The following is a 15693-nucleotide window of genomic DNA, read 5'->3' on the forward strand; positions in this document are numbered from 1 at the left end:
TGTGGTCTTCTCTTTGCTCTTCTATTGAGACACCTCACCTGTCATTGCTAGAGTATAATAATTATTAGAAATGTGTACAATCAATGGTTGATGTGCATTCATAAATAATGATAAGCAATGTCATTGTTATGTGAAATGTTACATTTATTAGCAAAGGCAAGAAGTTTAACAGGAAATGGATAAAAAGGTGAACCTTTTCAGTAGCATAAACTCCTAGAAACTGACAAAATAGAAAACTGAAAAAGGACTGGATTTATTATATTACAAAATATGATTATAGATAGATGTCCTTTTTGAGCCATGTAGAATAAGACATAGCATAAACATGTGGCATAGCTGTACGAGAAAACAAAACGTTTAAAAACAGCATGTTAAAAATACAAAATACAATTGTAACTAAAAATAGGAGGCAGGTGGTGTTCAAATAAATGAAACCCATTTGACTCACTACCTTCAGTACCTTGACACGAGTCATTGGCCAGTGGCCTTCACACAGATCTGTTAAAACCACAGATTGATCATCAGGACCAGAAACACAACAGAAATATGAACACATTAGATAATCAGATTTAACCTCTTTCATCCTGGTAATGTTTGTGTAAGATAATTCCCAAAATGATTAATGGCAATGAAATAAACCATACACAGCTGTGCTGTTTAATTCTGAGACTTCTTTGCAGGCAACCTGGTTAATATGTGGAGAACCTCCCAGTTGGCCATTGTAAAGCAGCAGCAACCAGTTCTACATGTTTATCCAGGCAGGGAGATAAATAAAATGGCCTACTTTTACATCAATTCTATTCAATTCTATCATAACATAGATGAATAGGTAATTTGGACCTATATTTTAAGATTGCTTCAATAAGACAAGTAAAGAACATGGAGCAAACGGTGCCTTCAGAACACTTTGTAACTCAAATATCTACCTAACCAATCAAAACTTGATTCCATGGTCAGAACAAATAATAAACATCAACAACAGTGTTGTTGTGAAATGAAAAAAGCAGACCTACAAATTATCTCACAACACATCGCTGGTGTGACGCGATCTGCGGTTTTTGGGGAATGATGGCGTAGTCGTAGTGCGACAGACAATAAAGGTGGCCTTACACTAGCCGATTTTTTTGAGTGGTGTAAACCACTCCTACAACTGGCTTTTGTGTGCAGAAAAAAATGACCACGGTTGCTATGTTCAAAATAATTTCTGACGTAATTAAATCACACCCGGGTGAACTGGATGACCGTAGCAACCGTGGTCATTTTCTCTGCACAAAAAAAGCCAGTTGTGAAATCACATCCAGGTGTGATTTCATTACGTCAGATCAGAGCTGATCAGGCTATATAATACCTTACCTTATATAATAATAATGATTTCATTACGTCAGACATTACGTCAGACCACAGCTGATCATGCTATATAAAACCTTACACCACTCAGTTCACACGGGTGTGATTTTTTCAATATGAAATCTGATAGCACCACACACTACAGGATAATCGGAGCGGGGCAGAGCAAATATCAAACATTCTTGATGTTGATCGGGCTGATCGCGCTTTGAGCGGCCCCGAGCAGATCGATTGAGTCGGGCACCCCCCGAGCGTCAAAAAATCAGGCTTCAGGTTGCCTACTTCAAAACTACTGTACCAATACCATCCACATATTCTGAACTTCAGTGCTCAGTCAATGACTGTTAGGTTACCTGCAGCATACTTCCAACAAAATAATTGATTTCCTAAAAAAAGGAGAAAAATCATATTAAAATCATGTTTAAAATGCATGGATACAGACTCTCTAGGCACTGTTCTCTAAATGCAGAGACATCAGTATTTTGCCTTCACACCCTGAAAATCAGCATACGAAACCTTACGCTGCTACCCGTTTTGCAACGTATAAACAAGACATTTATGGTTTCATTGACACAAACCATTTGTAATTTCTCAAATGCTTACATCAGTTAACTGCTGATATACGGCCCATTTGCCCAGTGAAAATACTCCTGCTAAAGAACCCAAAACAAAACCAAAACATCAATAATAGTGGCATATCTGAAGCCTGCTCCCAGGATCGTTCTTTCCAGGGCTGAAGAAAGGGTAGACGGGCTCATGAAAGCAGGTGTCAAACACAAACAGCTTCTTCATGGTGACGGCATCGTAGAAGCTGACACGGCCGTTGTCGTAGTCCAGGTACACGCCGACGCGCGGGGAGTTCCAGTAGTCGGCCACGGGGACCCGTTGGTCCTCCTCGTTGGCGTACAGGCGGTCCTGAAGGCACAGGCTCCAGTACCCGGTGGACGGTGTGAGGTTGACGAAGCCTTTCCTGTTGCTGTTCTCGGAGGTGACTCCCAGGTACCACACGCCCTTGTCCTTCACGTCCACCTCCCAGTAGTGTTGACCGGCAGAGTAGTGAGCCGTGGCCAGGACGCCGCCGAATCGATTGAAGCGCTCGGGCAGATCGGGAAGATCGTTCAGCCGAATGTGGCCCTCCTCCACTTTGGTGTCAAAGTCTGTGATGAACAGGTTGGGGTGAGCCGTGTCGGGGTCCATGGTCAGGTTCTGAGGCATAGTGTGTAGGACATGCATCATCTTCTTCCAAACGATGAGCTGGAAGGGCTCCGGGAAGTCCGACCAGTCAGTTGCACTCTCGGTCGATTTAGGAGTCACCAAGGGCTTGGCACGCGCACGTACGACTTCGTTGTACGTTTTCGTGAGCTTCTCGAAGTTGGTTTTGCCAGTTAGGTGGGTGTTGATATCATCCATCTCGGAGTCCACCTTGGCCAACTCAGTGTCCAACATATCCAGGTTGTCATCGATAACATTGACGGCTGCTCTTTCATCGGCATTAAGGCTCTCCAGCAACGAGTCTCTCTCGTCCAGCAGGAACTGGACAAGCACACCGATGTCTCCCTCGATCTTATCCCTAAGCCTCCGCTTCCTCTGCTTGGCTTCACTTTTGGTGCTTTCGTCGGCCACCTTCACTTTGACACACTGGATCTTGTGCCACCTGAGCACCGTCAGCCTGCTCTCCAGCTCTGCTTTCAGGTCGTTGACGATCTCACTCACCGGGGCAACTTGATGTCGTCTATGGACCTTAGATTCCCTACAGACCACGCAGATGGGCCTCTTATCAGTGTGGCAGTACAGCTTCAGCTCCTCGCCGTGTTTCTCACACTTGCCGTCCATTTGCACAGGCTTCTCCGGCGCGGAACTGATGCCCAGCATGTCCAGCTTGTCCACCATGTTCTGGGCCAGGAAGTTCTTGGTGAAACTGGCCTTGTTGAACACCGCTCTGCACTGGGGACACGCGTACCCTTCGAAATGATCGCGATTTTCATCCCAGTGCAAGCAGATGCAAGCCCGGCAGAAGTTGTGGCCACAATTTAACATGACGGGCTCTTTGAAGTAATCCAGACATATTGGACAGATCAGCTCTTTCTTCCAGTCTTCGTTGGCACCGCCGGTGGCCATGTTGTTGTTTTAGCTCTTCGCAGATGGCGTTGGCTAAAGTTGGCTAGCTTTATAACACGACGCGGATCACGTTACTCCAGTCTTTATAACGGCCGTTCAAGCGTTCCCGACTGGGAATAAGCGCTTCCTAAGCTCAAATATGATCGACGGAACGTGTAACCTATCTGACATGAATTTTACATTTATGTTTTCAACCCTATATTTTACTAAGTTCTGTCTTCAAACCTTCTCTTGTCGTCTCACATTCCAAAGTGTCCGGAAGTATCCTACCAACTCGCCACGTTGGCCTTCGTCGTACGACGGAGTCGCGTCCTGGGAACAGCAGATCTACAAGCTCACAACGCGTCGCAGAAGTGACGCGTTGTGAGCTTGTAGCTCTGCTGTTTTGGTGCGCTGCACGGTCATAGATGGAACTATATACATGTCAACAACCAACTAGCCAATCACACAGCTCGACCGTCCCTCCCGGCCATGGGATCCATACAGTGGGTGCAGAGTACTGCAGAGTGGGGAGGGTGGTCTCCCTCTTGTGGAGCGGAGGTTAAGTGAGAGTGAAAAGCCACTCAAGATTCTCTCTTTTTATAATATATATTTGAGCATAGACTTCAATTGATCCCAGTGGATCTAACTAATTTGGGAGATTTGACCCACTTACCCCATGTCACAGCATGTGGGGTGGGTGTGGCATTGCTTTAACCAAATACTCAGATGACTCTTTATGAGCTCTTCCTCATTGTGGTGTTTTAAGTTTCATGAGGTGACTTCTCACTTCTCCAGTCTTTCTATAGTGTGGCAGTAACATCAAACCACTGTGTGGAGTGAAATAAGAGTGGAATTCTTTGTGAAGAGTGACTGCCAGTTCCTACCACACACACACACAAGAGGTACTGGGTTAGGTTACTCGCGATGAGGAATTTACAGCTTCACCATGTCAGTCTGTTGCTCTAACCACAGAGACATTGATAAGTTGTCAGTGGATTGTGTTGGTGGAAAATGTGACATCCCCTCTGGAAGCTATATCCTCACAGTGAAAAATAAAAAGGAACACTACTGATTTAAATTAACACAAATCTTACAGGGCTCAAATGCAATTTCATGGATTCAAATATGTGTCACTCTAATCTAATCTTTTACATATGTTGCTGATGTCTGAGGTGGGTGGGTCTTTCAGTACCTTCATGATGCTCAGTGACATCATAGAAGGTAGGTTTGTTTCCCTGCCACATCCCTGTTTTTTTCTACAGGTGTTCAGGTGTATTTCACACGCGTTTAGTGATAGTAATAAAATAAATGTATTCTAAACTTGAAGAAAATTAGTGCTTCATAATAACGGTGAGAGACCTTTTGTTTAATACAATTTCACTAAATGCAATATAACCAGTAAGACCCCATGAGAGCAAGAAGCATGCACGCATCCGCCTGGGTGACGGCAGACTGTGCTGGGCAAACGCTGGCGCTGGCGACATATATGGAATCAATTCTGTACTGGCCATATATGGAGCGTGTCTTGAGTGTATTGTACAGGGTTTGATGGGGTCAGATCAACATACAGTATGGAATGTCAGAACAGGTCAGCTCCATATATGGAGATCTAAGGGTGGCAGCGGGGGCAGTGTCTTGAGTGTACAGGGTTTGATGAAGGCCCAGGTAATCAAGGAGGTCCATCCCTATAAAGAAGCCTACACCCTGTCAACAGTTATCTCCACTAGCAACTGTTCTGGGAGTTTTTGATCTCACTATTAGTAAGTAGAGGAAAGCATCAGAAGCAGGACTCAGGCATCAAGATTCAGGCATCATCATCTTTATTCAGAGTTGTCAGTAGGTCGTCAGTACAGCAAAATGGTAGCATGACTTCTTTCCAGTTCTCCCTCCAGTTCCCTCCTCATCAATGACATACACACACTTTTATTGACAGCCAAATCCCAAACAGAATAGACAGTCAGTAACAGGTGGTCATTCAACACCTCCTTTCATGGTTGGAGTTTGTCCGAGGAAGACATAGGTGCTATTCTCATTTCTGTTCTAAATTGAGATAGTTACACAAATACACATTTGCTGACATAGTGGTATAGTAAGCATGGAGACTCATCTGTCAGATTGACAGCTGCAGTTCAGTCAGAATGCATATTGGTGAGAGTCCATTCAATTTGACTGAATGGAAGGCAAAGTAATGCATATATATTTGGTAGACTAGTTGGCATTCTAAAATAGCCATAGAGCACCGAAGTCCTGACATCACTGCCCTCTACTACCAGTAGAGGGCAGTGAGCGCCATGGTTCATGTATGTTTTTATAAGCATTGTACTCTCCATAGGGGGATTTTAGATCGCCTCATATAAGAACTGTGTTTGAAAAATAAACCGATCACCCGGGCCTTTTCACTCATATGGATATGAAGCATCGACTGAAGGTGGAAATGTACAAATATACCCAAAGAGTAACAAAATAAGCGTTAGAAACGAGCCAAACAACCCAGAGACTACATTTCCGGGTAGGCTGCTTCTGCCCGCAGCCCGTCGCACAACAGAAACTGAACGTTAATTACGTTTATTTTTATTTTTATTTTATTGATATATAATGTATCGTGGTTAGTACGAGTCGAGTCACCACCAGTTGAGCTTACGTCAACGAGGAATCTCAGGAACGCAATATGTTGACAGCTGGGCGTGACGTATATGCTCAGCGACATTGCATTCATATGTAGTTTCAAGGCTTTTGCGGTCACATTAATTCCATTTTCTCTAGAAACTGGCTGTATCAAATATGAATGGACATCATTAACGACGCAGCAGCCACTCCCCTGACAGAAACGCTGAGGTGGTCGGTTTATTTTTCAAACACAGTTCTTATATGAAGCGACCTAAAATCGCCGTTTGGGGATCTCAATGCAAATAAACAAATACATGAACCTGGAGATTGACACCCTCTACTGAAAGTGACGTCAGACTTCGGAGCTCTATTACACAACACACGTGCAATATTTACTGACTCGCTGAAAGGCTTCATTTTTTAGAAAGATTGTGCTGTGTACAATCTAGAACCACAAGAATAATGTGTTCATTGACCTTCAAGGAAGTTTGCCACACCTAGTGGGTTCAATGATACAGCACTTTATCATCACATAACAATGTCCTGTTGAGGTTTTCTACAAATGTGCTCAGAATTGCTGCCACCAGAAACTGGAGAAAGATCAGAGGATGGAGAAAAACAGTACAAACTAGAAGGTCTCCACCGGGTCAGGAATGTTTGTGATGATTGCACAAAACGTTTTGTTTGCAAAAATGCAACAATTATGAGTAGCAGCTATACGAACTGAGTGTGTGTGAGACGTGTGTGTGTGTGTGTGACGTGTGTGCATGTGTGTGTGCGTGTGCGTGTGCGTGTGTGCGTGTGTGTGTGTGTCACAGACGTATTTCCTGTTTTGTGTGACTTAATTCAATTAAAGCAGTTTACTGTATTTTTGTGTTGCCTTTGTTTTGACCTTAATAACTATCCCTGCAATGATCTATGGCAGTGTGAAAATTGATCTGACTCTGTATTATCCACTTTCCACCCCCTTGTTGTTAATGTGCACAATACATATAGAATTGTTGGCAGAAATGCTTCATTCATGCTCTGTGGTACCGCAGTGTCGCGTGCCAAAAAAGGGCCAATCTTTTCTCTTTTGATTTGTCCAGTCTCATATTAGTTAATTCATTCTACTGCCCTCCTCAGCTACACATTCCTATATTATAGTAAATGGAATAAAACATTTCCAAATTGTCAACGTGACTCTTCATTTTGTTAAGTATCATGGTATCAAGTGACATGATACTAGTAGCTCAGTTTACCCCTACAACTGTATATATTTCCCCTATTTGTAACGTTTTTTATTATATTTTGACACTTGGCAATGTGGACGGTTTCTCATGCCAATAAAGTTCCTTTGAATTGAATTGTAGTTTGTCTATATTTGGTGCATGGAACCGACACATAATAAAGTATAAATCGTAGATAATGCCCATACACAGGGTGGTATTACATTACAGTCATTTAGCAGACGCTTTTATCCAAAGCGACTTACAATAAGTGTATTCAACATAGGTAGGGAACAAAAACTACTAATCACCAGAAGTCTTTAGTGCATTTTCTGCAAAAACAAGCAACCAAGAGTATACCATGAACTGATGTTACCATCAGTTCATGATAGATAAATTAATAGAATGGTGGATATAATTGTGTTAGTACGGTATGTCATTTCATTGTTTCTTGACAGTAAATCACTATAAGCAAACAGGAGCTTGTTTTTTTTGTTGCATTATTTCCTCAATGGATTTACAATAAGCAAACAGAGGTGTGGACAACTTTCCCCATGATTCAAGATTACAAATGTCTGTACCTTCCTTGTATTGCAGCAACAATTTACTGGGCTCATACTGAGGACAGTCTACGTAAACCGTACCGTTGTAGGTACAGTAGGAGTTGCATGGCGAGTCATTGGTGTGGTTTGGGCTAAAGTCAGTTATGTTATGAGTTATGTCATGCTGTTATCACGTCCAACTGATTGCCAGTGTGTAAATATTGCATTGGAACAGTCAATATTATAAACTGTCAACAACATGGCATAATTAATTCTGTAAAAAACACATTTAATCATTGCATATGATAACCTTGAAAATGTTATTTTATGTAGTCCAGTGGTGTCCAAACCTATGGGGTCCATATTAGAAAATATGAAAACACGCAAGGGCTGTACCGTCGGACTATAACAAAGTGACAAGTCACATACATAACATATGCATCACATTTAAACGATTATATTTAACTATCATAATCAATATTTAATATCAATGGTCATTTGTCAGGTGTGTGCTGTGAACAAAAAGTGTAACTCAGCCTTTTTTCAGCCATATCATATGTCACATTACCAAATGTAACCAGACGAGCATGGTAAAAAAAATACAAGGAACAAGGAACACTAACAAATTATACTCAGGAAATGCCCAGGTAAAAAAACCTGAATGTAAAAATGTCCCATACTGTTGGGTGGGCCGTATAAAATTTGCCCCACGGCCGCATTTGGGGCGTGAATCTATTCTACGTCCGAGCATAGACATGTTAACGCCCTGCCTGCCTCTGATTGGCCTACCGACACTGCCGGCCGCACCAGACTTTCCTCCGAGGTGGATAGCTATTTTGCTGGATAGTCTCACACGAGGTTACTCCGTGGTGGTATAATAGAAGTACCATATAGCACAAGAGAATGACAGCTTGGCACGCGCAACAGTAAATTCTATTTTTGTAGAATTGAAAAACTAATATTTATGCCGTAGTAACCTCGGTCTGTATGGTCTCTATGACCTGATACATTTTGCACAAAGTTCTTAATTTGTCACTGCTGCTTTGTATTTGAAAAATATCTCTTTTCCCTTCATCTTTATCCTTTTTAGTATAATAGTATTAGTTTACTATAATTAGATTAATACACGATAATCAACACAAACACTTTATTTAGAACACAGAACGTACGTGTTCAATCAATTATTCAATCAAAGCAAACGGCATAAACAATATTAGTTTGCCTCTTTCTGGAGCGTCATCTGTCGTGCGTGCCAAGCTGTCATTCTCTGTCCCTCATATTATACCGTACTTAATAATAATACAACTTAAAGTTATATTATTTCCGACCACGGAGTAACCTCGCGTCAGTGTCACCAAACTATCCACCATCTCCACCTTAGCTATCTAATCCACCTCGGAGGTCTGGTAAGACGGGCAGTGTCGGTAGGTTAATCAGAGGCAGGCATTATGTCTATGCTCGGACGTAGAATAGATTCATGCGCGGGCCGCACTTTGGACACCCCTGCTGTAGTCAAAAGGTGTTCAGCCAAAGAAAATTAATAATAATACAATTATTAGTTCTATTAATAGCAGTATTTGCGGTTTGGATGGATTTGGATTTGGTGTTGGATGTCTAACTTCTTGATGTCACACACTTTTCTTTAAGTATTACAATGATCAACATTTGAGGTGGGTTTGTTTTCAATTATGCTAGCAACAATAAAACAGAATAAAACACAAACAACACAATTTAAAAAACGATCTGTCAAAAGAGACACAGGTTTATTATCGTGGTTGAAATTGTCCATCGAGAATAGATTTTTTTGCATCATAATAGCATGTGCTGAAGATCATTCGAAGAAATTGTGGCATTAAAAAAAGCCGCTGAACTTCAGATTCAGACCATGCTCTGGGTCAATTTGAATATTGTCGCTGTCGGAAGGAAACCACTTAACTCCATTTGTGAGGTTATCATTTTTTCCTTTCATAAATCAATGCTATTGAACAGAATTAACACCCTTTTTGTCTGTGTGTTGGTTAAAAAAATATTGAACCAATGAAAAGTATTAAAAAGAGCTTTGGAAAAAAACTCTTAACTCTTTTGGACCGTCAAACTCCACCACCTCTCCCCCTCTCATGCATGTAATTGACAATATATAAAGTCACAATACCAACTTTGATGAGGCAGTATTGCATTGTTTAAAAAGAAAGAAAAAAAATCTGTTCATTTCCGGGAAAATGAACATTTTGGAGTTAGGTGGTTTCTCCCCGACAGCAAAGTTCTAACCTGTCATCATTGCGATACAAAGTGGTAGCTTTCCAACAATAGGCACTAGCCTTATAAATAAAACAGATTTCCAGATTCCAGATTCCAAGGTTCAATATTTGTAATACCCACACCCACGTAAAGGGTATTCTAGCACTGATTTATTAAAAAGAAAAAATAGATGAAAATGGAGTTAGCTGGTTTCTCTGCCCGACAGCGATATACACACATATATTGAAGTGGAGCGCAACATTTTTGAAAGGGAACACATCATGCTTGAACTGGAACACAACTGACATGATGCTGACCATGGTAATGACATGATTAGTGTGTGTGTGTGTGTGTGTGTGTGTGTGTGTGTGTGTGTGTGTGTGTGTGTGTGTGTGTGTGTGTGTGTGTGTGTGTGTGTGGTGTGCGTGTGTGCGTACGTGTGCATGTGTACGTGTGCATGTGTGCGTGCATTTCAAATTACATGAACCCAACTTCAGAACCATGTCAGTACCAAGCCACAATCATTTTGAGGGTTTGCCAAAGGTGTGCACTAGGCTGGCTATATCAACATCGACCTCAGTCCACCACAGTTGATCATCGATGACGCATATACTGTGAATTTCATCTTACATGTATACAGAATGTTGATAGCCTAACTGTACAGGATACAACTTTGGATACCACAGACCATCTAAGTGATTGAGCCACATGTTTTGTTTTGCTCTTACTCAATATGACAAAGAAGAAGTTGTCTTTGGGACCATTAAATTGGAAAAGAGTGCTTGCCCTTCTAACAGTCCTTACCTTTTTGGTAATTGTAGTGACTGCATTGAGTGTGTTCTTTGCAGAAGAAAGAGGTAGGTTGATATATTTTTATTTTCTATCCTATTTCTCCCTACACAGAAATAAGAGTGTTTTTGTTCATATAGTTAGCAAATCTGTAATTAAACCTGATTATACTTCTCATTACATTATATTTCTTCTCCATTTAGTAACATCAGTATTATTATATAATTGCAATTAGAGTCCATATACTCTTGCAAGTTATCCAACTGACGAATGTCAGTCGATAATTTGTTCATCACGGCATCTTTTGACAGATCGCTTTTTAAATTGTGTTGTTTGTGTTTTATTCCGTTTTATTGTTACTAGCATAATTGAAAACAAACCTACCTCAAATGTTGATCATTGTAATACATTACAAAAGTGTGTGACATCAAGAAGTTAGACATCCAACACCATAGCACAAATATTGCTATTAATAGAACTAAGAATTTACCACTGTGCACATGTCCTGTTACTGAACGCGCTTAATCTGTATTGTTTCATGTTGTTTTAAATCGATATTCATTTAGCTGTTTCATTTACTTTATTTTATGTGAAGCTTCATCTGAAGTTCTGAACCTGTCTTGGACAGAACTCCCTTTAAAGAGACTTTTAATCTCAATGGCTTGTAAAATAAAGGTGGTAAAGTAATCACTTGTTTACAGGTGTAACATAATGGGTGAAATACTCTTTTGTGCGAGCTAACCACAGATAATAATACATATTGTGTAATGTGTATATATATATATATATATGGGAGCATGTAAGACTATGTAGGTGCCTGATGGCATCACCTGCCGGCAGCAGCACAAACAGATTGTGCCAGGGATGGTCATTATTGAGCCGCTTATTGTATAAGCTTATCACCGCTCCAGGGCAAATAAAGGATGGGTTGTGATATACTGTGTGTTTGTATATACATATTGTACACACGCACGCACGCACGCACGCACGTTTTGCAAGGACGAATGGAATGAACGGATTGATGTTCACCAAATGCCATGCTTGACGCAAGGACATACTATAGCCCTGTATGTTCCTCATACTAATGTCTCACATGTTCTCATTCCACAGGAAATGAGGATCCAGCACAAGATCAATCAGAACATACATTGAGGAAACCAGGGATTACAGACAAATATAAAGGTCTAAATCGAACAAATGAAAGATCTAATATCGGTGAAAGTGAGCCCCTGGAGGATTTCAGAATTATTCCATTATTGCAAAATAGTACAAATGCAAGTGTAGCTACACACAAAACAGTATTGAGCACACGGGACATTACTTCAACAACCCAGGGAAATAGAATTCCAGCAAGACATTTGGAAACAACAGATGCATCAAACTATACCACAAATACCTCTACAGAGCTTTATAAAACACACAATGACAGTGGAAAAAACCCATCGCCCACTAGATTTTTATCAACAAAGTCTACACTTACAAGTACAACATCTACAACTGAACCAACAGAGAATCCCAGACCTCCTGAACAAACCACTATGCAAAGTATGCTTACTCCTGGATTAATGTTACCCAAAACAGAGGAGCATCTGTCCATGTCTTCCACATCTGAAATGCGCTTTAAAACAGAGTCAGCAGTAAACTCAGCAAGCACTTCTGGAGATAATGATACTTTACCTGTCACTGGTGAGTCTTCCCAGTCAACATTTCTTCTGTAATTACCACGACTTTTATACTATACTGTAGGAATTTATACATAAAAAGAGAGACAGTAGGTATGACACCAGGTCTACATCCAGGGGTGACCAGCTCAGTGGCCTTGTGGTTAGAGTGTCGCCCTGAAACTGGGAGGAAATTTGGTCATACCAAAGACTGTACAAAATGGGACCCAATGCCTCCCTGCTTGACACTCAGCATCAAAGGGTTGGATTGGGGGTCAAATCTACTAATCAAATGATTCCCGAGCGCGGCGCACGCTGCAGCTCACCGCTCCTTGGCTGCGGCTCACCGCTCCAAGAGATGGGTCAAATGCGGAGAACAAATTTCACAGCGGTAACGTGTGTGACAAATCGTGAGACTTTGACTTTGACTTGACTGTGAGGTCCATGGCAGAAAGTCTACCTTCAGTCAAAATGTACTGTCCATAAAAGGTTGTAAATACTGGAATGAGCTCCCTCTCACACTGAGGGAGATCCCCACTTTCACAGCTTTTAAAGGTCAATTCAAACAGTGGCTAAAAAAACAACCAGTCTTGTGATACGTGATCGTACGACTGTCAGTCCACAATAGAGTTGGCCCTAGCAATAGTTTTAATCTTTTCTTATTTTCTCCTTTTACTGTGCTTTGAAATGCATTATCTTTTTGTATGCTGTCCTCTCATGTCTTGTTATGTCAGTTTTGTGTAGTGTTCAATGTCTGGGGACTACGGATGTGTTCAGTGTTCAATTGTCCTAAAGGGACTAGGGATGTGTTCAGTGTTCAATGTCCTAAAGCAGGGGTGCCCACACTTTTTTTTACTTGAGAGCTACTTGCTAAATGACCAGCAGAACAAGATCTACCCACCAAAAAGTGTGTGTGTGTGTGTGTGTGTGTGTGTGTGTGTGTGTGTGTGTGTGTGTGTGTGTGTGTGTGTGTGTGTGTGTGTGTGTGTGTGTGTGTGTGTGTGTGTGTGTGTGTGTGTGTGTGTGTGTGTGTGTGTGCGTGCGTGCGTGCGTCTACCTTAGACAGGCCCGAGTGCATGTCAAATATGAACACAAAAATTGGTGTCCCCAAGTTTTTATGCTTAGGGTTAGGTTTAACATTAGACATCTATCCATTAGGGCTTAGGTTAGATCAGTTATAGTGTGTGTGCGTGAGTGTGTGCATGCATGCATTAATTGCATTATGCACCCTCTTTGAATATGCCACTCACTTTGAATAAAGATTTGAACTACAGAAAGTGCCCTTCTGGGCACAGGTCTCCACCAGGAGGATAGGACTGTGTGAGATGTTTGGCAAAATGTTTAGGATTAATATAAACATGTTTTTGAGGCATTTTGTTCCAAAAATGTGTTTTGCAAAAATCAACCTGTTGGTGGCGCTATAACAGGCCAATGTGAAAAGTGTGGGATATATTCCTCAGCCTAGTAAGAAAATGTGTGAAAGATTTCACGTAAATTGCATGCTGCGTTCATGATTTGAGGCTTTTGTTCAAAACAGGGCAATCTTGCAAACTGTGAAAGCTAATTATAGCCAATTAGGATGGAATATGAAATATCGGACAGATCCGACTTGAGCACATGGCCATAGAGATAGTGTGTAACGATTTGTGAGATTTTTGGACAGAATCTGGAGGAGTAATAGCAAAAAATGTGTTTTACAAAAGTCGGCCTCCTGGTGGCGCTATAAAAGGCAGATGCGGAAAATGCAGGTCAACGGTTTGTCCTTGGCCTCTAGGGAGTGTGCATGCAACGTTTTACGCAGATCGGTGCAGTTTTAGGTAAAACATGTGAAAAGCTGCCTCATGGTGGCGCTATAACAGGCCGTTCTGGAAAATGTGGGGCAGAGGTTCATCGTTGGCATCCAGGGAGTGTGTGTGCAAAGTTTGGCATCGACCGGGTTAACGGTGCCGGAGATTAGCTGGTAACGGACGGACGGAAGGACACACACACACACGGACGGACACACGGACGGACACACACACACACACACACGGACGGAGTGCAAAACATACTCTCTCCCCATGCCTTCGGCCTGGTGGAGACAATAACGTATACGTTTGCAAGACTGGAATGCTGTGTTATTCTGAATGGTGCAGACAACACAACACCCATGTATTGAAATATTAATATTTGCATAGTTGGACTTCATGTGTCCTTCATTTCCTTCAATGCCGGTTTCTTGTTCTTCCATTTTGGATGACTGGCTTCCATTAACCACTTAAACCATGCATAATAGTGAAAATAGGTAGATGAATGTTCCCCTATTTTTAAAACATGCTGACAATAAAGATGCAAGGCTGCTGCAGTTAAACTAACAATCCAGATGTTGTGGTGGTGGTCGAAAACAAAGTATTGCATTGTGGGTTTGAGGCAGGCCCCTTTTGATGTAAATCAATCAAGTCACCTTAATTCAAGTGGCATATGCCAAAAATAGGTTTAAAAAAAAAAGTAATTTAAATTATTTATATTTTAGGCCAGGGGCATGTCATGTGGTCTACCTGCACAGCCTTTGTGATCTACTGGTAGATCACGATCTACCTTTTGGGCACCCCTGTCCTAAAGGGACTACGGATGTGTTCAGTGTTCAATGTCCTAAAGGGACTACGGATGTGTTCAGTGTTCAATGTCCTAAAGGGACTACGGATGTGTTCAGTGTTCAATGTCCTAAAGGGACTACGGATGTGTTCAGTGTTCAATGTCCTAAAGGGACTACGGATGTGTTCAGTGTTCAATGTCCTAAAGGGACTACGGATGTGTTCAGTGTTCAATGTCCTAAAGGGACTACGGATGTGTTCAGTGTTCAATGTCCTAAAGGGACTACGGATGTGTTCAGTGTTCAATGTCCTAAAGGGACTAGGGATGGAAAATAGCTAGCATCTCTGCTAAATCCGGTGTATTTACGCTACATTAAAAAAAACTGTTCATTAATATGCGTGCGTGCGTGCGTGCGTGCGTGCGTGCGTGCGTGCGTGCGTGTGCGTGTATATATTATATATATATATATATATATATATATATATATACTATACACGCATGCAATGTGTGCAATGTGTATATATATGTATACACACACACACACACACACACAGGAACATTTATTATTATTATTATTATTATTATTATTATTATTATTATTATTATTATTATTATTATTATTATTAT

General features: G+C 41.3%; 1 protein-coding gene across 1 annotated transcript; it reads right to left on the minus strand.

Moving 5' to 3' along the window:
* Nucleotides 1–128: 128 nt before the first annotated feature.
* LOC306929651 (zinc-binding protein A33-like) lies at nucleotides 129–3764 on the minus strand. The gene is made up of 2 exons (XM_079510266.1): nucleotides 1444–3764; nucleotides 129–1111 (listed from the first exon to the last, which is right to left on the minus strand). The coding sequence occupies exon 1, from the start codon at nucleotides 3463–3465 to the stop codon at nucleotides 2029–2031; it is 1437 nt and encodes a 478-aa protein (XP_079366392.1). The 5' UTR covers nucleotides 3466–3764; the 3' UTR covers nucleotides 129–1111; nucleotides 1444–2028.
* Nucleotides 3765–15693: the final 11929 nt, after the last annotated feature.

The sequence above is a fragment of the Electrona antarctica genome (assembly GCF_951216825.1).
Source record: "Electrona antarctica genome assembly, chromosome: 9".
Classification (NCBI taxonomy): domain Eukaryota; kingdom Metazoa; phylum Chordata; class Actinopteri; order Myctophiformes; family Myctophidae; genus Electrona; species Electrona antarctica.

Bases quoted from the DNA above. Each gene is read 5' to 3' on its own strand.
- LOC306929651 (XM_079510266.1), bottom strand. From the start codon at position 3,465: ATGGCCACCGGCGGTGCCAACGAAGACTGGAAGAAAGAGCTGATCTGT.